General features: G+C 30.1%; 1 protein-coding gene across 12 annotated transcripts in view; it reads left to right on the top strand.

Annotated features, from left to right (window-relative positions):
- Positions 1 to 22,535, top strand: part of LOC134722203 (kinesin-like protein KIF28) — a 75,728-nt gene extending 53,193 nt beyond the window's left edge. For 5 of the 12 annotated variants that reach the window (XM_063585796.1, XM_063585798.1, XM_063585797.1 and 2 more), the window contains 8 exons: positions 3,216 to 3,303; positions 3,610 to 3,903; positions 5,024 to 5,299; positions 8,459 to 8,626; positions 9,059 to 9,187; positions 15,230 to 15,403; positions 15,848 to 15,982; positions 20,435 to 22,535. In XM_063585796.1, coding sequence (XP_063441866.1) covers positions 3,216 to 3,303; positions 3,610 to 3,903; positions 5,024 to 5,299; positions 8,459 to 8,626; positions 9,059 to 9,187; positions 15,230 to 15,403; positions 15,848 to 15,982; positions 20,435 to 20,527 — 1,357 coding nt within the window. In that variant the 3' untranslated portion in view covers positions 20,528 to 22,535. Of the gene's footprint in view, positions 1 to 3,215; positions 3,304 to 3,609; positions 3,904 to 5,023; positions 5,300 to 8,458; positions 8,627 to 9,058; positions 9,188 to 9,747; positions 9,799 to 12,012; positions 12,094 to 13,620; positions 13,663 to 15,229; positions 15,404 to 15,847; positions 15,983 to 20,434 lie in introns of all 12 variants that reach the window. The other 7 variants (XM_063585799.1, XM_063585802.1, XM_063585803.1 and 4 more) reach the window with 7 other exon arrangements.
- The last annotated feature ends 477 nt before the right edge of the window (positions 22,536 to 23,012 follow it).

The following is a 23,012-nucleotide window of genomic DNA, read 5'->3' as shown; positions in this document are numbered from 1 at the left end:
ATATTCTGTTAACTTGTTTCTTGTATAAAGTGGTAAACAATCAATCAATCATTGGAGATAGCACAGCCATCTTCTAAGTGTTACATGCTGTAAAATACATGTTGTGTGTTTTCATGTGTATTCTTTAGAATTTAGAGGAAGTCTTTAACCATTTTATTTGGATTAAATCTCTTATATACATTTAGAATTAGTATTTAATGTTTACTTGATTTCGTTATATTTGTTGTGCAATTTTTGTGTTGTAATCATTGTTTTTCTTAATTAGGGCCTCGCCGACTAAGGCGGGTCGCCCTATAGTGATCAGTCTGTCTGTCCGTCCGTCCGTCCGTCCGTCCGTCCGTCCGTAACACTTTCGTGTCCGCTCCATATCTAGAGAACCATTATGATTTCATACTTAATACTTAACATGATTATCAACCAACACCAGAGGGTGTGTCATGTTGTATGTACAACTTTCTAGGTCAAAGGTCACGGTCAAAAAATTTGGTTTTAGTTGACAACCCCCTGTCCTGTGGTGAAGATCGTGTCCGCTCCATATCTAGATAACCGTTATGATTTCAAAGTTTATACTTGACATCCATTTCAACAACCACCAGAGGGCGTGTCATGATGTATGTACAACTTCCTAGGTCAAAGGTCAAGGTCAAAAACTTTGGTTTAGAGTTGACAACCCCATGTCCTGTGGGATTGTGTCCGCTCCAAATCTAGATAACGGTTATGATTTCAAAGTTTATACTTGACATCCATTTTAACAACCACCAGAGGGCGTGTCATGATGTATGTTCAACTTCCTAGGTCAAAGGTCAAGGTCAAAAACTTTGGTTTAGAGTTGACAACCCCGTATCCTGTGGGATTGTGTCCGCTCCAAATCTAGATAACCGTTATGATTTCAAAGTTTATACTTGACATCCATTTTAACCACCACCAGAGGGCGTGTCATGATGTATGTACAACTTCCTAGGTCAAAGGTCAACGTCAAAAAAACTTTGGTTTCAGTTGACAATCCTGTGTCCTGTGGTGAAGATTGTGTCCGCTCTATATCTTGAGAACCATTATGATTTCAAATATTATACTTGACATCCATTTTAACCAACACCAGAGGGTGTGTCATGATGTATGTACCACTTCCTAGGTCAAAGGTCTGTCTGTCTGTCTGTTGATCTGTCCATCGCTAACAAATTTGATCCACACTATATTTTGAGAGGACAGCTGTTATTATTTCATACTTTATACCTGACAAACATTTTCAACTTAACATATATATAAAGCAACACCAGAGAATGTGTCATAATGTATGCATCCTAGGTCTAAGGTCAGTCTGTCAGTCTGTCCATCCGTTTGTTGTTCTTAACAAATTGTGTCCGCTCTACCTCTCGAGAACCGTTAATATTTCATACTTTATACTTGGTGGGTCATAATATATTGAAGGCATAATTCTAAAAATATGTGACAAATATCAATTGGGCAGCACCTTTAAACATATTGTTCAAACATCAATCCATACATCCAGAAGTCACCTTAGAGTAGTCAACAATTAGTTCACATCATGCAGTCATATCACTATTATACTATGAAAGTAAGATGAGAATATTTATCAGTTTTAACTTAAAATCTTAGATTGAAATCACACATGAGACTCCTTAGAGTAGTCAACAATTAGTTCACATCATGCAGTCATATCACTATTATACTATGAAATAGTACTATCACTATTACCCCACGTTATTGACAGCGGGGCCCACAGAGATGGCTTCCATCTCAATGATATCTAGTTAGCACCAATATCATTTTTGGAAAAGGAAAGAGCACAACCAGCCTTGTACTCTTTCCTTTTCTAAATCTGACAGATAAGAATCTAAAATTATATCACAATGTGGAATATTAATATATGTTCATTCCTTAAAAACTATAACAATGCCAAAAGGCCTTTTGTACTTTTTATGGTCTCTAATGAAGAATTGTCTCATTGACAGTCATACCACATCTTCTTATTGTTATATTTTAGATAATTTGAAATCTTTGTGATGGTTAAAAATTTTATTCTCTTAATTCTTGAAAAATATACAAGAATGGTCACTATATATAAAAAAGAAAATGTGGTATGATTGCCAATGAGACAACTGTCCACAAGAGACCAATTGATACAGACATTAAGAACTATAGGTCACTATACGGCCTTCAAAAATGAGCATGAGCATACCACATAGTCAGCTATAAAAGGCCCCGATATGACAATGTAAAACAATTCAAATGAGAGAACTAACGGCCTGGCCTGCATGTTTACTGATATAAAAGAGTCTGTTTACCTAATAATTACAGATATATCGTGATATAGTTTCAGTTGCTACAACATTTTGTGGAGGTAAAAAAGGAATGAAATTATATTAGAATGAAAACATGACCCTTATTTAAATGGTTGTGCAATATGTGAATCTGTTTATGTAGTTGCATGCTTTCCTTATTTAGTTCACTGGTTTATTTGAATCTTGATTGTTGTTATACACATACAGTTTCGTATATATGCATTATGAATAATTTTAGTTAAAATATAGGTTTAAAAATGAAATTTATCATTCTTATTGTTAGAAATTATATTTAGTACAGAAATGTTTAAGATGCTTGAATATATAATTTTACATACATATTATATATATATATCCTTAGAAAATAAAGAAATGCATCATGCTTTATCATAAATTTTTGTTCAATTTGATATTAAGTATAATGGAGAGGATGGAAGACACAGTTTTTACATGAAAAAGCTTGAAATTTAACATATGTAACATGTTTCACAATGTACATTGTGTAGAAATTAATTTCCATTGAAAAAAGAAAAACACAATGACACTGATGACTAAAAGATAGACACTATATCTGTATTTGTGTAAATGTGCTGCTGCAGTATTTGTTTTTGTAGAGATATGATTAAATGGGGCATCTAAAAAAACTTGTACCCTAAAAACATTTTAAGAGATAATCATACAGTCTTTTACAGATAATCAGATGATAATGCAATATGATAATTTATATTGATTACCCAGTTCTAACAAAAATTTAAGTTAACTTGCTCTAACCAACTGTTTTTAGTCATTTTGGCATCTTCAAACATTTGAAATAAAGTTTTTTTGCATATATGTATGGATCCCAAGAATGTCTTTATATTTAGAATTCAATACAATGTAGTGATTTAGGTTCATTGTTATTTTGTTATTCAGAGTGATGGTAAAAATGAAGAATTTATTGAATGGTAACACTTGGTTATGGGAACGTGGTAAATTTATGAACAGGAGATATTTGATACAGGTATGTGCCATGTGTTCAGGGTAATTCTACAACTTTACAAATTCAATGTTATTACTGATAAAAACAATATTCAAATACCTAATCACGATGTTAAATGGATGACCTAAATAAAAATAAAATGATGGATAAGCTTACATGGATGGTATTTAAATATTCTTTCTTTTAAAACAGCATCATCATACAAAAAAAGGATATGATATCCTGTTTGTAATTAGTTACACTAGAAATAGTCAAACTTCCAAGCCAAATCTTTATATCTACAAAAGAAATGTATACCTACTTATTTGTATGTTTTAACATTTACAGGAGTTATATCAGCGTTTCTTGGATGGAGAAGATGTATCTAAAGTACCCAAAGAAGAAGATCCATTCTGGGAGCCGACAGAAGACGTACTAATAGGGACTGCTAATGTGTTCTTACAATCACTTTGTTATGCTTTAGATTTTGACGACAAAGTGTTGATAACAGACTATAAAGGTCAAGAAGAAGGTTATTTATATGTTCATGTGACCCCCTGTGCAGCCAATGGGAAGCCATTAGATGAAGAATCATTTGTAGAAGATCCAAAAGATCTCTTGAGTAAACCGTATAATTTTAAGGTAATAATAAATGAAAGGAGATTTAGACAGCAACCCAATAAAATAAAATCAACTAAAAGACTTCAAGAGGAAATCCAGTTTCTATTATAGACGTGTTTATACCATATATCTCAAGGTCTGAATCATCTTGTCTATTAAAAAGAAATGGGACACATTTTAATAGAAATGAAGAAAATAGTAAAATTAAAAAACAACTGAACTCTGAGGAAAATTCAAAACTGACGACAAGTATTCCTAACTTGGTATAGGCATATTCAAATGTAGAAAATAGAAATTAAACCTGGTTTTATAGCTAGCTAAACCTCTCACTTGTATGATAGTTGCTTAAAATCCATTATATTGAGACCCAGTTGTAGTTACTTTATATTGATATGTGATAATCTTCATCTCTTAATCTTATGTGTAAGTTATCATAATTAGACCACTTTCCAGTTCATCCGTCACTGGAAAAAACTCGTCCATTATACACGCCTTTATGACCTCATTTACCAGATAGAGGGAATTGCCTGTATCCCTGCACTATTAACGTTCATCATGCGTCTTAGTGATCGTCATTGTGCAGGATAAACTAGAAATAAGGGTTGTTCTGTAGGTACTTATTGACAATTCCCTAATGACAGTAGTGTTGATTGTCAATTTTGATAATTCAATTTGCCGAATAATTCATACACCACTCGCTCGACATTGGAATGGAAGTGTCTATGCCCCTAAACGCACAAATGATGTTCACTAAAACCAGAGTTTTTGACAGAAATGCATCCAACTCAAAAGTTGTCTATTAAGTATAATGTGTACATTGTCATAATTTAGTTTACAATGTGTACATTGTCATAATTTAGTTTACAATGTGTACATTGTCATAATTTAGTTTACAATGTGTACATTATTATAATTATTCAATTTACAATGTAAAATTTAGAAAGGAAATGGGGAATGTGTCAAAGCACAACAACCTGACCATAGAGCAGACAACAGCTGAAGGCCACCAATGGGTCTTCAGTGTAGCGAGAAACTCCTGCACCCAGTCGGAGGCTTCTATTCAATATCTCATTGTACTTTTCATATTTAGTTTACAATGTGTATAATGTTATGGCCAATATTTATGTTTTTCTGTTTGTAGGTGACAGTCAACAAGGCCGAGATCAACAAAGTTCGTTTTTCTAAAGGAATCAATGTAAAATATTCTGTCAAAGTGGAAAGTAAGGGAGACAGTGTGGAAACACCTACAATGAAAAATACATTGACTCCAGAGTTCAAACATTTTAAAGTCATTCAAATAACTAAGTTAAAGAAGAAACATTTAGAATTTTTTGAGACTAAATCGATTTGTTTTCATGTTTATGGGACACAAGAAGACACAGTTCCTGACCCCAAACTTCTCAAGCTCACAACCAGAGTAAGTATATTATACAAAATTTGGTAATCAAATTTTTATTCTTGTTAGATAGAATTATACATTGTAAATTTATAAATATACCATAAACATTTAGCAAAAGGGTCTTTTAAACACAAAATATAATATTAATGTAAAATATATACAGCCACTACAACCAAATAATGTTGTTTTTTTACATACCTAATTTACAATTAAGGACAGGAGGGAAGCTAACAAGTAGGCAAGGGAACAGAGAGATTTTCTTCTTTTAATTTGATATTGTGATATGGGCCAAATGCATCTGTAGGAAACAAATTACACTGTTGGTGTGAGACATATTTATGTGTTACTTCCCCTACAAACATTGAAAAAACAAGAGAAGACAAATAGATATTAGAAAATGACAGAAATAATAGATACAAGAAAATAACAGTGAAATGAATGTACATTCCACCTGATATGGAAATCAAAGGGAGATGATCTATTAGAAGTTTTACCATGAATTTACAGGATCTGAATCATATACATAAGGAAAATCCTTCCCAGTTAAAATACGAGGTAACATAATTGGGCACTGGTTGATGATTGTGGTTACATAACAATGGAGTGCTAGCATATAAATAAGGGGAATATATAATTTGGATTTCTGGTTAATAAGTTAATAAAATGGGATTTCTTTAAATTTGTCAATCACTGTTTGCTTGCTGAAATAGTGTGTGTGGTTATATAGCAATGGAGTGGTGACATATATAATTTTTTTAAATACTAATCAGGGAAATTTTAAAGGTGGAAAAATAAATAATTTTCATTTCTGTTTCATAAGTTTAAATGAAATGGGATTTCTTTAAAATTTTAAATCATTGACTGCTGGTTTATTTAGTGTGTTTTTTGGGTAAAAATAATAAGATTGAACAAACAGTAATTGTACATGAATGATATGAAAATAAAAATACCTATCAAAGCAAAGGGCATTGTGAAAATAATGTAGGTATACAAATCTCTTGACTAGTGAATAAGTAATAAAATAACTTTTGCACTTGTGTATGTTTTCAGGAGATGAGACAATTGGCAAGCTTTTTTTAGTTTGTGTGTACACACTGTCGTGCATTAAACATTTATTTATAAACTGCTTCACTGAATGCTTCAACCAAGATTTATAGCTAAATGATCAGGAAGGACTTCAATATAAATGTCTGACTGCTTTAAGTGACAAAATATTTTGCCCTGCCGTTTTTTTCTCCCTTTTCATAAACAAAGTAGAAACAATATTACTTCTATGAATAAGTGAACATTTGCTACCCAGATTTTAAAAAGTATTTATGATATCAGTCTTGCTTATTTCAGACTTTTTTTGAAATCTTTTTTCACTGGTGGTCCTTGAAGGAAATCTGTAGATCTTCCCAATTTTTTTTCTATTGCAAAAGATTAAATTCTGCTCTTTTCAAAATTTTGGAGGCCTTGACCTACAACCAACCTCTTTTCGAGAATTTTGTTGTTTTTTTTAAATAACCTTCTTCAATTTTTGTGCTATTTTCACATTGCTTGATCTGTTTAAGAAACAAATATTTCTCCTCACTATTGAGACATAATCTGTTCTCAGCAAATTATTGGTAGAAATTTAATTATATTGTCATATTTTCTTGCTTTAAGCTCAGCAAGCCTCACACTTTTTATATTGAAATTCAACTGTCTCGATTGGAGACATATCACAACACACTTGTAACAGTTGTGAAATCTATAAAACAGGGCCTTAATTATTTCCCTTTTTCCCCAAAAGACTTGACTATATGATATGGGTTTTTCTCATTGTTCAACAATGTATAGTGCCCTTTTGTTGCATATCAATTGAACTTGAAGGTGGAGAGTTGTCTCATTGATAATCATACCTCATAAGTGATAAAGGGAGAGTTCTCTGTAACATTTTAAATGGATGAATTATTGATATCGGTTTTACTGTTTTATCTGTGACACCAACTGTCCTTTCTATTTTTTATTATTATGTAAAAGTTAGCTTGGTCATTCTATTGTGTTTCGATTTTTGCACTTTAATTTCTTTTTTCTTACTTCACAGCCATTATATTGCATCACTAGTGTATGTAATCTTACTGTTAGATAACTCCTTCTGTGTTTTATCTCCAATATGTTTAATTCCTGTACAATACAACAATTTTATGTTAAATTTCTGATTGAATAATTTCTGTATTGACATTACACAAAAAATGTATTTGGGAAAATATCTAAATTTGAAATTTCTGAATTTCATATTTTAATATTTTCCCAAATTTCCCTAATTTCTGAATTTCATATTTTCATATTTTCCCAAATTTCCAAATTTCATATTTTCATATTTTCCCAAAATCCCAAAATTTCTGAATTTCAACATTATACTGGTCAAAGAGGCTCCTTTGGATTCAACTTATGGAATAATTTACTTACGATTATGAAAGTAGATTTAATATAAATGTTCATGTATGTCAATTAGACAGTAACCCAGCATCAAAGAAAGATGTCTTCACACACCTCATGTTAATCTTTAAATCCTCCTTGGTCGTTATCAGTTGTGAATAACTAACAGCAACTACCAATAACTTACCAAAACTGCTGCAATTAATGAGTGGATTTGTAAAATAAATAATCCTTGGTGTGTTTTAAGATTGTGGGTTTATAGTACTGTTAAAGATGAATGAAATGCATAACTTATAATGTAAACTTGTAAATAATTGCTGATTTAACAGTCAGTTTTATTTTATTGCATCTTAACCATCCTGTTAAGAAAAGTAAAATATTTATACACTAAATGAAGTGAGATTTAATGAATGTTTATGATTATTACACACAATGTTTATAATTGCACACAATGTAGAAACTTTGAAAAAGTATTGCACACAATGTACAGTTTTGAAAAAAAAATCATACCATGTAGGAACTTTGAAAAAGTCATTGCTCACAATGTAAAGAGTTTAATAATGAGAATTATTGATTTTTTTTACATGAAATTTTTTTTTTGATTCTAGCAGCAACATGAATGAATCAAGTTTCTTTTAAAAATATTTTTTTTTTACACACATTACACAAACAAAATCAATACAGGGTTTGGGCTTATCAATGCATATATCTGAAATCTTAAAAGTTTGTAAATTCTTTTAAGAACCAAAGAATGAGTATTATTTTTGTCTTCAGGAATTACGACAGATGGACTCTATGGAGCATGGTAATCCTCAGAATTCTGTACGGAGGAATACTATATTTAGTGCTGAGACTATGTCTGATCAGTCTCATCTGAAAACAGAAGTGGTACTTCTACAACGCAAATATGAGCGACTTCAACAGAAGGAAAGAAGAATGCAGGTATTAATAAACAGAAATTTGAATGTTTTTGTTTAGGTACAAAATAGGTTTTTAACACATTTTATATTGTGTAAACAATAGTCTTACATACTAACAAAATCTATATGAATAAACAGAGGTGTGGGGTATATGTCATTCAAGTTTATTCTAAATTACCCCGGTATGTTGTCATGAATTTTCATAACAAAGATAATGAAGTAAGATAAAAAAAAGTGTAGTGACAGAAGTATGATTTGGCCCAAAATAACAAAATAAAATCTTAATGAAGATTTGTTTGCTTAGAAAGTTCTTTCTTCTAGAGAAAATTTGAGAATATAAAGAATTAAGTGTAAACAATCATATGAATAATCAGTGTATAACCATGCATCAGTATATCTATCAATTGTTTGAATATTACACAAATTATATACATCATTTATTGTGTGTTCTTAGCAAATATGTGAAGACTGGAAAAACAAGCCAGAGGAAGAGAAACAATTTGAGCCTTTTTACCGAACGGTATCAGCAGTAGCCTATAGTACTGGTACCCGATTAAGAACCAGAGTACAGCTTCTCAACTCGGTAATTATAAAACTTTATCTGCAAATCAAACAGCTAGCAATACAAGGTTTTTATGAGATCATTGACCTTTCTATTGTTAATGAAAATCAAATGATTATAATTTTTGAACTAGTGTGATCAAAACATGGCTCTAGATACACGAGGTATGGTTCATACTTCTGTTTCATCCTGAAAATTTAGCTCTGGATGTTTAACAGCCATCTATCTTGTATTTTGGGTCTTATTTTGTAATAGTTATCTCCCATTTGTTAAATATTCTTAAACAATAATTGTGTAAACTCACAATTTTTATTTCAGAAATGAATACAAATTGATATGAAATAAATCTTTTTTTATTCAGCTGTAGTATATCTAGAACTTTTCTCTTTTGGACCTTAGATATCAATCATTTATAGGAGAGAAAAAAATAAAATATCACTAGTGTATGCCATTCCCAACATATTGTATAGAAGTTACATTCTTGAAAATGCTATGTTTCCAAATGATAAAATAACAAATAGATGAATGAAAACAATGTGTAATGTTTTAAATGTTCCATGTAGACATGAGTTGTGTTACAGGTTCTTCGCTTACAACAATCATCTAAAGACAAAACATCTAATAATCCAAATGTAAGATTGGTTTGAGGTTTAATGGCATCAGTTTAACATAGAGAGGGTTTGTCAGGGAATCTATCAAATACCCATACAATATTTGTTGATGTATTTATATGTTCAACATGATTTTATTTCATTACATTTTTTTTATTTTTGAAAAAGTGAGGGAAAGAATACAGTATTGTGATGTTGATTTTAATTTTTTTTTCATTTCATAGTTTGATTATGATAGTTTTTAAGCTTATGTAAAAAAACATAGTTTCCCAATGAAGTATAATAAATGATATTAGTGAACAGAGCAACAAGATTATTCCATGTATTTCAATGCTACCTAGGAAAAGCGCAGATTTACCATACATATAATGATCTTTCCCCCATAAATAATGTGTCAGTGAATAGTGCATATAATACATAATAAAGAATGTAATTTTTTCCTTGTATTTTGTTCTATATACTTAGTACTGCCTTATGATAGAGCATACTTTCCCCAAGCATTTCATAAACCTTTTACTGCAAATTATAGTTTTCCCATCTTTGTTGATTTCTGACAAAACATGGTTTTGAAGTATTCAGAACTATCCCTGATAGACCCTCAATATCTTTGTGATCATTAATAAGGTTTTGTGTGTACTCTAATGTTTCTGACATTATAAGATAATAGGCATGCACAACTAAATACTGGTATCTTAAAATAAATGGACTTTCACAAATTATTTACTGTGGATTCATTTATTTTCGTGGGTACCAATTTTCATGGATCAAGAAAAACTTGCATATTCATGGATATTTAATTTTGTGGTTTTGCTGAAGTCTTCATACAAATCTATAGAAAAATTATCATTCGTTGAATATTTAATTTGGTGGTTTGACTGTGCCCACGAAATCCACGAAAATTGGTATCCAACGAATAATAATGAATCCAAAGTATTCCTACATACTTATAATAAATGCATGATGTAGTTAGAAAATACATATATTGTCCTTGATTATGGGTAGATATAAAGAAGCACACAGTGTTAGTTTGATAATTTGATACATTCCCTGAACAACACTATCTTAATTTGATCCAACTGATTCATGGGCCTGTCATCTTTTTAGCGCTATAGAACCAGGTTTAATCCACCATTTTCTACATTTGAAAATGCCTGTACCAAGTCAGGAATATGACAGTTCTTGTCTATTCGTTTTTGATGCGTTTTGTTATTTGATATTGCCATGTGATTATGGACTTTCCGTATTGATTTTCCTCTGAGTTCAGTATTTTTGTGATTTTACTTTTTTCTTGTTTCCCTGAATGATGTTTCCTTACCAGTTACATTCTTATTACATTGATCAAAGATAATCGCTATTCAGGATGAGATTGATAATCAGAAAATGAGAATTGTACAAATATTGTAAAAATATTGTGTCTATGTCTCTTGGATTATCACTGTCATATCCAATTAGATTCCTTGTAATTTGTGGACAGTGAATTTTAAAGGGATTAACTGTTCAAATTTCACTCTGTCATCTTGATATTTGTCACCATGATTTCAAAGTCCTATTTTGATGTAATTATATAATAATTAATTACTAATTTGTATGTTCATGACAAATTAAAATGACAGAAATACCAAACTCTAAGAGAAATTCACAATGAAAAGTCCTTTATAATTTTGCACCATATCTGATTCTGTGAACTAATTTACTTTTTTTGTTACTTTATTTAACCCTTTCTAGGCAATCCTACAGCAATCAATTTTTTCTAATTTTTCTAACGTTTTTGTGTTTAAAATGCTAACAAGGAAAAGCACATATTTTCCCATACATGAAATATTTTATTAGACAGTTAAAGAAATTTTTCAACAATAAAATCCTGAAGACTAATGTAGTTTACTTTTGTAAATAATGTTGATATAGTTGTAAGATATTGTTAATAGTGTTTTATATAATGTGTTTCCTTAAATGTTAAATGAGACTTTTCAATTATCAATAACTTTTTTGTTGGGATTTTTTATAGTCTATTTATATGAAACTGTTGATTCATAAATTTTTCAAGGTTACCATTTTAAAATTTAACATGGATATGTAAAATACATGAAAATATGTAAAATTTGTACTTTTATTTTTTGAAAGTTTTAGGTTATTTTAAAAGTTAACAAAAAATCCATGAAAATTGTAACCCTGGTAATGATAATGAGTACACATTCATTTGTGCAGTATACATTTCTATTATTATTTGATTTTTAGATGTTGCATGTATCAAAAACTAGTCCTCAGCTGAGACAAGCGGAGAAATTATCGAGACAGACAACTGATTTGTCACATTTAGTATGTCTTAGTGTGTTTATACCACTGTTCTCCTGTGCATACTAATGGCAGCTAAATCAAAATCACAAACCATTGTTTTCTTTTGCTTGCTTCACCCCTGAGCTCATAATAATGCTTTTAGACACTGATAGAAACTAGATTTGTAATTTTCAAAAATTATCTCCCTTTGATAAAGGTATACATGTACTAGTATATATATAAGTTCTTACAATCATACTAAACCTGATTCAGTGTGGACACAGATTGGATGTTTTTGTCCTGGTTAAACTAAGTCCATTGACTGATTTATTTGTCCTGGTTTAGTTTATACCACAGGTTTAATTTCAATCTTAATATTTGAGGTAAACAGCTTATATTCCAATGGTTTGTGATAATAACTATATTAACAGTGTGTTTATAGTTGCTGTGATTGGGGAATGATATATACAGATGACTTTTACACAGTTTTATATTAGCCTCTGTTTGAGAAAGTTGTATTTTAACCTTTAGATTAGAATTTAGAAAACAAAACCTATTTTGCCTGATATACAGAAGAACAGATTATAATGTTTAACACTAATGTTGTTATTTTAATGTTGTGAAATGAATTTCTGTCATCACACTTGGTAAACTGGGTCCACACAATGTGTCGTATGTTTTGTTGTGACATTTCAGTTAACAAAGTCTTGTGTTTATTGGGTCTATAAGGTACCTTTATACTTGATTTCATATTATTGTTGAATGATTGGATGTAGTAACAGGGTCAATCTTATTTAATTTAGCTAATTCCTTCTGTAAATATTTGTGTTAATTGAAAGTTGTCTAATGAACATGATACAACACATCTCTTTTTGTTTATTTAAAATTACTATTTGCTGTTTAATGAATTGAGTATGTGCTAGAATATTCTGTATTAAAAAAAAACACTCATCATAGATACCAGGCTATAATTTAGTATGTCAAACATGCAAACATTTCACATGGGCAAACTTGTAAATCAAAACATTAATGAGTTTGAAGGCCTAATCAGCTAACTTCAGGATCAACTGAGATCAACCCAGGTTTTTAGTGACCAGTTCTTGTTTTTGTTGCACACTTTTTAGTTTTCTATGTTATGTTTTGTATTCTGTTATTTGTCTGTTGGTCTCTTTCTTATTTTTACCATGCAATAGCTAGATTATTTTTGACTATTGAGTTTCAATGTCCCTTTGGTATCTCTGTTTTAGTCAGAGAGCACTATGTATAAAAGAGTGTTTGCTATAAACAAAAGTAGCTAAAGCTATTACAGATTTTGGATATGCCTAATTCGTAGAAAGGGTCCTTTAAACATTTCTCATTTTGTCTGGGACATTTTTAACTCAGTGTGATGTATTTTTATCAGTTTAACAAATATTGTTTAACTTTTCAATAAAATGGAATGTTTTGATATATTAATAGTAAGTACACTTTCTCAACAGAATTGGTGTTAATCATATATTGCTTTATTATATTAGATATCACAATTTTTGTCTTTCTATTAATCTCTCAATCTAACTTTCCAATTTTCAGGTTTTGCAGGGTCAAAAATTTGTGCGAGATTCACAAAATGGAGTAAGAACCAATATTACTAATGACTTTATAACATATTTCATCTTTTCTCAGCCTTGCATTAATCAGTCTTATCAGTTGTTTGTTTAATCAGTCTAATCAGTTATTTGTTTAATCAGTCTAATCAGTTATTTGTTTTATCTTTACGTATTTGACATTTTGTATGACTGTTGCACGTTAGTTCATGTTAGACTTTCATACCCCTTTGATTTTTTTATCATTTGAATATTTTGTTAAGAACTGACAACTCTCTCTCTGATTTATTATCCCAGTGTTGTAAATTCTATAATTAAATATATTGTGCCCTTTTCTCTCTATACCTAAACACAAGCAAAGATTAATCTGTCATTCTGAATCAATCTGAATGATGTATCCTGAATTTGGTATATATAAGCTTTAAAAATTATTTTTTCTGCGATCACTGTAATCAATTTCGTTTGTTTAAAGTTTACCCTAAGATTAGAAAAGAAAATTCTACAGATTGATACTAATTTGTTGGTTACGAAAATTCGTAAAGATGCAAGATTTCCCCAATTCACCAAAAAATAAAAATGCTCATGAATAAATATTTAACCAGAAGTAGTATGATTATTCCGGTGGATTCTTGGGGGTGGGGAAAAGTGGAAGAACTGATAGGATATCTGGATGAATTCTTGGGATAGGAAAGGAGGAAATAAAGATAAATATGTAATCTGGAGGAATATTTGGGTAGAAAAAGGTGACAAGAGACACTGAGTAAGATAAGGCTGGTTAATGTCATGTCATTAATTTTGTTATGATTGAAAGTGCATATTAACATTAAAATTATGTGGAAACAGAAAAGTCTCTTTTCCAAATTAAATCTGTCCAAAAAAAATCTTTAAAAAAAAAACTGAAATTGAAAAATGATACATTTATTTCTTGCAGTAATTTAAAATGATTATTATACATGATATATTACAGAAGAGTATTTATTTAGTCATACTCCAACTGAAAGTGTCTTTTAAATTTCTAACTTCTTTGTCAACTTTAATTCTAAGAACAATCTAACAGAATTTTTGTTTCTTTAGAATGTTTTTTGTGTAGAAGAAAGTAGTTTAATGTTTTTATCTACTAATAATTAATAAGGTTTGCATGTGAATGAATAAATTAATTAGTTTTAATCTAATATTTTGCTTGATGAAATTCCATTTTTTTTCTACATATACCTTTCTATACTTTTGGCAATGTAGAGTCTAACATATTGAACATCTTTTGTATAAGGATGCTTTTATTCCTATCAAATAATTGAGCTGCTAAGTTCTAATGACAATTTACAGCACAAAATATGTTTAAAAAAACTGAGAAATAGATTTCTGGAGATTATAAATGGTTTTATGTTCCAACTAGGAGTTTGGTATATGTACTTTCCATCATTTCAAAAATATCATCCACTCTTAACCATATTATTAGAACTTGTATACCCCAACACATAACAATGACATATAGCATGTGTCCTAATATAACATCATGTGTCCTAATATAATATCATGAGACCTAATAAAGCATGTGACCCACTAAAACCATCATCCTACACATCATTTTATTCCAGGGAAAGAAACATAACTCTCACAATGAAGATGATCTAGTCAGCTTGTATATATTTGGTGAGGATGAGCCTGTTTTAGCAGCTGAGGCTGATAAAAATAATGGCGTTGTTTCTTATCATATGGTTGCTAATCACCACTACAGGGATTTACCCCTTTCTAATGGACATCAGAATCAAGTAAGGCAACTAGGTTGTGTCTGCTTTGTTTGTTATCTTGATTTTGATTGGTTGTTTTAAACTTAAGTTTCTTCCTTGTCTGATTCTTTTGAATGTTTGTTTGGCCACATGTTGTGAAGTTGCATGAAAGTTTGTAAATCAATGTGATGTATAATATCACATGTAGTTTTGTTGTAATTTTGTAAAATGGAAAGAAATAAATTGTTGCCTACAAAGGTACATAAAATTAGACACATAAGTCGCTATAATATTTGTTTTTTTCTTCTTTTCTTTCTTTCTTTGTTTGTTTCATTTTTGTTTTGTTTTATTTGTCTTATATATTCTTGATACATGATTTTTAAACGAATCTCAGAAAGCATAGATAGCAAATTGCATTTACATATTTTCCCCCTTTCCTGGATGAGTTGTACAATGATAAGTAATACATTTTATTTTTGAATGCAGCCGGATTTTGATCAGTACGGTGATGCTGATTCCTTGGCCTCAGTTGACCTTGCACCCTTCATGGGGTTAAATAAATCTGCCTTAAACAAAGGAAGAAATGATAGTCACAGACGATACAAATCCTCAGAGAGTGTTGTGAGTTCTTACTTTCAAAAATGGTAGCTATTCATTTTGTCTGCACTCCCTTATGTCAGATTTTGTTTTCCACACATTTTAATTAAGTAGACATGTAGTTCAGTGTCCCGCTATTTTGACATTATGAATGGTGACACCCTTTGTCTGCACATGCCATCATTTAAAAAAATGTATTTAATTTCTTGCAAAGCATTTTGTTAAATAAGTTATTTGTTTTTCCAGTTTTGTTTTCCATCCATTTTATTTCAATACAGAGTGTTGCTTAATTTGTGTAGACAGGCAACATGGTATACTTCTTTTTCACAAGCCCTTTGATTTTTGATATTATCTGATAGAGAATGAATTTGTTTAGTATTATTTTGCTGACACACTATACAATTTCATTAACTGCACTGACTTTTAAACTAGATTATTTGTGAATTTTGTCCAAATTTTAATGGATACAGTTGTGTCAGATTTTGGAAAATAAACTCCTCTTAATTGATATGTTTAATTGACTCTTATTTGAACAACAATTTTCACCAAAGATAGACAGGGGAATGGTCAAAATAGAGATAATGTCTAGCCAGGTAAATGGAACAACTATAACAGTTATTATAAACAATACATAATAAGATGAATCAGATGACAAAAAACAAATTATGAAGATACATAGTTTAATGCATTAAAAGGAAAAGGTTTGAAAACAGTTATGATTCTGACATTTTAAAGAAAGTAAAACATGTATGGGAATCTTCAGTAAGGCGTTAGAGCCATGGTTGTATAACATAGATACAAAATTAAGCCCATATTAACGTTTTTTTTTATTATCATTGAATATTCTATTTCTTATATACCATATCTTGAGCTTCCGTAGTCACTGCAAATGCATTTTTGGGTTAAAGCTTGGAAAAATCAAACTGTGCTAATATAATTTGTCATTCTTTTTTTCCCCATCAATAGAATTAGATTTTAAATAACCACACATGACATGCATTGATGTGATTGTCGACTGCAATATCCCAGCTTTGACATTCATTACAAGGGTTTATATTGTAATTTTGCTGCCTTGGTGTCTTTAACTTATAATATTAAACAACATTAAATACTCTCCAGCAATATTCATATAATGAAAAATGTGATAGTTTCCACACTTTTTTTTTTACATGTATGTAAACAGCAACATGTTAAATTATATTTTTCTAGATATCATAGAAAATCGTAGACTGTTAGAATTGATTGAAGTTATTATCAATGTGTTAGAAGTTTGTATCTAATGATATTGTCAATGTCTAATTTGTCTGAACTTACCCTTCCGGAGCACCTGAGATCACCCCTAGTTTTTGGTGGGGTTCGTGTTGTTTATTCTTTAGTTTTCTATGTTGTGTCATGTGTACTATTGTTTTTCTGTTTGTCTTTTTCATTTTTAGCCATGGCGTTGTCAGTTTGTTTTAGATTTATGAGTTTGACTGTCCCTTTGGTATCTTTCGTCCCTCCTCTGTCTGATCTTACCTTGCAATTGAAACAAATTTCTTAGCATTCCGAATAATACATAAATATATTAGAACAATTATAAACTAATATTTAAACTGTCCAATATTTAGAGTACTTGTGATCACTGCGTTTTTGTTTTGGTGATGTCAAAACATAATTGTCCACAAGTGACCATGTCCAGGGCCATATTAAGATATCTCAAAAGAAACAAAGCATAGTGGTCAGTGTGACCAGGGCAGTTGAGTAATTTATCTATAGCTTAAAACATCTCTGAAGTATGTATAAAGATATTTATCAACATTAAACTAAACAGTTATAATTAAGTCTAGGTAATAAAAGAGAGGAATGAATTGGCTTATACTTTTGTCTAGGGACTTTTTACCAATCTTTTCCCATGCTTTATTGCTAATATCATTTTCTTTTTATGTAAAAGGTTGAGACAGAACTCCACGAATCTTGCAAAATACCTTGTAAATTGTTCAAAATGTTGACCCAGACACGAACATACTTTTTTAAAATTCAATCTAAAAAAAATAGTCTGACACAAAGATCTTTATGTTGGAAGAAAAACATAAGTAAAATAATCTGAAGTAATCTAACAGTACACAATGCAAGTGGAAAACTGGGATGTTAATGCTTCACGTTTTGTAGTAGTTCCTAAAGGGTCTGAATTCATAATGAAATTTATTAAATCTACTTCCGTTTCCGGTCTTGTTTTCATGAGACTTTGAATAACATGTATATTTATCAAGAAAGGAACTTATACTTATTCATTTTAAAAAAAATGTTTGTTATTAAAAAACGTAATCTGATGAGAGCATTTCTTTGTTTACATTGAATATGACGTCATAACTTAAATAACGTCACAACTAGAATCCCGAACAACAGAACCAAAATTGGAAACGTTAGGGTATTTCCGTTTCTCTTTATAACATTGTTGATTAAAAAAATTATAGACTTCGTCCCCATTCACAAGTAATTCCTGCCTCATATTAATAAAAATGCATATTATTAAGGAAATAATCTTAAAATGAAATACTACAGCATTTTCAAGGTAGGAACAGTTATATAGTAATGAATTGTTTACTTTGCATTGCTTCACACTTCAAGAGAAACAATGTAATCAACAGGTACATCTACATGAAGAAGTTATTTGTATGATAAAACTGATCTATTAAAAATTGTCTTCAGTATATAATTTCTGCACTTTTTGTTATTCCTAGTTTACTAATGCATGCTTTAGTGTATTTTTAGCTCACCTGGCCCGAAGGGCCAAGTGAGCTTTTCCCATCACTTTGCGTCCGGCGTCCGTCGTCGTCCGTCGTCCGGCGTCCGTCGTCGTTGTTAACTTTTACAAAAATCTTCTCCTCTGAAACTACTGGGCCAAATTGTACCAAACTTGGCCACAATCATCATTGGGGTATCTAGTTTAAAAATTGTGTGGCGTGACCCGGTCAACCAACCAAGATGGCCGCCACGGCTAAAAATAGAACATAGGGGTAAAATGCAGTTTTTGGCTTATAACTCAAAAACCAAAGCATTTAGAGCAAATCTGACATGATGTAAAAATGTTTATCAGGTCAAGATCTATCTGCCCTGAAATTTTCAGATGAATCGGTCAATCGGTTGTTGGGTTGCTGCCCCTGAATTGGTAATTTTGAAAGAAATTTTGCTGTTTTTGGTTATTATCTTGAATATTATTATAGTTAGAGATAAACTGTAAACAGCAATAATGTTCAGCAAAGTAAGATCTACAAATAAGTCAACATGACCAAAATGGTCAGTTGACCCGTTTAGGAGTTATTGCCCTTTATAGTCAATTTTTAACCATTTTTCGTTAATTAAAGTAATCTTTTACAAAAATCTTCTCCTCTGAAACTACTTGGCCAAATTAATCCAAACTTGGCCACATTCATCTTTGGGGTATCTAGTTTAAAAAATGTGTGGCGTGACCTGGTCAACCAACCAAGATGGCCGCCACGGCTAAAAATAGAACAAAGGGGTAAAATGCAGTTTTTGGCTTATAACTCAAAAACCAAAGCATTTCGAGGAAATCTGACATGGGATAAAAATGTTTATCAGGTCAAGATCTATCTGCCCTGAAATTTTCAGATGAATCGGTCAATCGGTTGTTGGGTTGCTGCCCCTGAATTGGTAATTTTGAGGAAATTTTGCTGTTTTTGGTTATTATCTTGAATATTATTATAGATAGAGATAAACTGTAAACAGCAATAATGTTCAGCAAAGTAAGATCTACAAATAAGTCAACATGACCTAAATGGTCAATTGACCCCTGAAGGAGTTATTGCCCTTTATAGTCAATTTTTAACAATTTTCATTAATTTGGTAAATTTATGTAAATTTTTACCAAATATAGTTCTCTGTTACTAATGGGCAAAGTTCATGATAGATATAATTGTAAGAAGCAAAATCGTTCAGTAAAGTAAGAACTTCAAACACATCACCATCACCAAAATACAATTTTGTCATGAATCCATTTGTGTCCTTTGTTTAATATGCACATAGACCAAGGTGAGCGACACAGGCTCTTTAGAGCCTCTAGTTCTTCTTGTATTTGCATGTATTTTATGTCCAGGTGAGAAACAACAATCATTAATTATAACTCAATTATTTACAGTAGTAGAATGCCTTAGGAGCTTTAATATAAGGATTCAAATTGTTTTGTTCTATAAGTAAAAGTATGAAATTTGATATTTTCATCTAGTTATTACGAACTTTATTGGTATTATTAAATGACTTTTTCATCAGATCAAATAAACTGGAGTTATTTCATCCTCTTAAACAATACACAAGATTTAAAAGATTATCAATACTTATCATTTTTTTATGCAGTTTTAAAGATTTATCAATTGAATTTCTGCTTTTAAATGAAATTTCATTCAAAGTAAAAAATGGTACCAGCTAATGTATGTATATATGAATATTATTTATAGAAGTTTTCCTATTATTTTTTTATAGAGTACCAATGGAAATAAAGATAAACAGAAAAGAAGGATCAATTCTGCTGACGGAAAACCAAAGGATGGGAGTTCTGCTTGTACTTTACAATAACTGTTACTATGGCAACTATAGATTCAGAAAATAATTCTCATTTTCTGATTACAATTAAATTATTTGCTAAAAAGACTTATATGAATATAATATGGAGTTATGAATAGCTACATACATGTATTATAATTCATATGAATTAATATGTTTTATATGTTTTATATATTTTCTATTTATTACTTTCATGCATGTATTTATTTTTGTATGGTAGAGGGAGGTTTAAAAACTGTCATTTTAGTTCCCTGAATCCTTACAAAATATGGAAATTAATACACACTTTCACCCTATACTATTTTTAATATAAAGATTTGAGGTTGTACCTTAAAATGTACAAAAGCTTTAGAGGTCAACTACAGTCTTTAAATACAGTCAACAATGTTTATTACATATGTCATTCTGTGAAAAAATACTCTGTAATGTAAAATACCAATTGTCTATTTGTAATTCTATTGTTCTATTATTTCTTGAAACTAACATATTTTATTAATCTGATAATAATCTTAACTGATGATCTTTTCATTTGAGACATATTTTGCTTTTCTTTATTCATTATACATCTTGAATGGTCAGTTTATGTGTCAACATAACCATAAAACATCTGTTTGATAAAACAGGACTTAATTTCAAAAATAAAACTTGTACATGAAAATTAATATTTTTGTCTTGAAAATTTTCAGAATTTCCTAACATTACAAATGTTGTAGAATATTAGTTTAAGTGTACACATATCAAGCATTATATTCAGTTTGCAATATACTTATTTTGTAATCAAAAATATACTCTTAAGGCTTGGTTATGCTTTTGTAGTCAAAATCAATTGGAAATAACTTTAAAAATTTAAAAGAATAATTGAAGTATAATTTCCACAAAATCCTGTTTACTATGTAAATATGCCACGTTTGAATAGTATCTAACACAAAGATCTCTGAATGAATGCATGATTTTTATGTATGACATAATTATATTCAAAATATTTTTTGAGAAGAAAATATCGTCTTAGCCATTTAAAAAAGAATTGAAAAATAATCTATTTGTCATTTAGTTAATTAATTTTTGTTTATAAATGAGCTAGGACAAATCCTGGATGAATTACTACAAATGAATCTAATAAAAGCACAATTTCGATAGCCTAGTGTTAATATTCCTATCCACTACAAAAGCATAAATATGTGCCATTTTATTGTATAATGTGTGCAATTTTCCTTGTTTTATCTAGATGGTGCTTTTTGGCCCATGTATTTCAAATCAGATATTGTTTACTTATATTTACCTCCTTTTTTGCAATTTGTCATTGTTATTGTTTCCTTCTTGTTTACATTTGTCTTAAATTTCATTAACACACACACACACATACATACACACATTTGAAATGTTTGTTGTAACTTTTATTCACCATCTTGTTTTATTGTTAAAATGTTAGGGTATACAAATCATTGAGAAAAACAAAACAATTGTAAAACTTGTTAAAACCTCGAAAAGGAATAGTTGTTACCACACCTTAAATTAAAACATCAGAGAAAATTCCAAACATTTATTTGATATTTTGAAAATAATTAAAACACTTTTTTTATAATTTTTGATACAGATTTTGATAACTGTTTTATGTGTTTTCCCATCAAGTTGTCTTGAGAAAAGTAATGAACAAAGGCAACACTTTTTTTTTCATAAAAGAACTATCTCCGGTATCTTGAAAAGACAGAAACAATTTTCGCATAAAAACAAGCTTAGATATTCCATCCAAACTGTATTCATATGTTGTATTTTGTTACTGTTTGTTAAATTTATATACATGATCTGTCCCCAGAATTTTAAACGCCATTTTTTAATGTATGAAACCATACATATCTTGTTGATTTACATGATCCGTCCACAGAAAGCCATGTATAAATGTATGAAATCATTTAACATAACTTGTTGATATAAAGATCTGTGATATATTATGAATGATGTTTATTCAGACTCTATTATTTTCTTGTATACTATTTTCATACAATAAAATGTTACAATTCTTTTAGAGTTAGTCTTGTATGTAAATAGGGACCGAATAGATATCAAAGGTAACAGGATTATAATTTAGTACGCCAAACACGCGTTTCGTCTACATAAGACTCATCAGTGACGCTCATATCAAAATATTTATAAAGCCAAACAAGTACGAAGTTGAAGAGCATTGATCTGTAACTGTGTTGAAAGTATTTGAATTAGAAGTGTCTTTGCAGGATAGTAGGTCAGGGTGGTTCAGGTCTTTTTAAAAATCAATGTCCACATAAAGACATTCAAACTTACAAGTTTCAGAGAGAAATAACTTCCTCTTATTGTCATTTTGACTTTGAAGTGTTGAATGGGATTTACATATGTTCAATATTATTTATATATATTACAGGATCAATTGCCCATAATTTTGTTAAAAAGTTCAATAAAGAAATTTTATAAGTGTTGAAAAACAATGTGAAACATAAAGAAGAAAAAAAAGGAAGCAATGCTTTTA

This window comes from Mytilus trossulus, chromosome 6 (genome assembly GCF_036588685.1).
Source record: "Mytilus trossulus isolate FHL-02 chromosome 6, PNRI_Mtr1.1.1.hap1, whole genome shotgun sequence".
Lineage (NCBI taxonomy): Eukaryota > Metazoa > Mollusca > Bivalvia > Mytilida > Mytilidae > Mytilus > Mytilus trossulus.
This window is presented reverse-complemented; position numbering and strand designations above follow the sequence as displayed.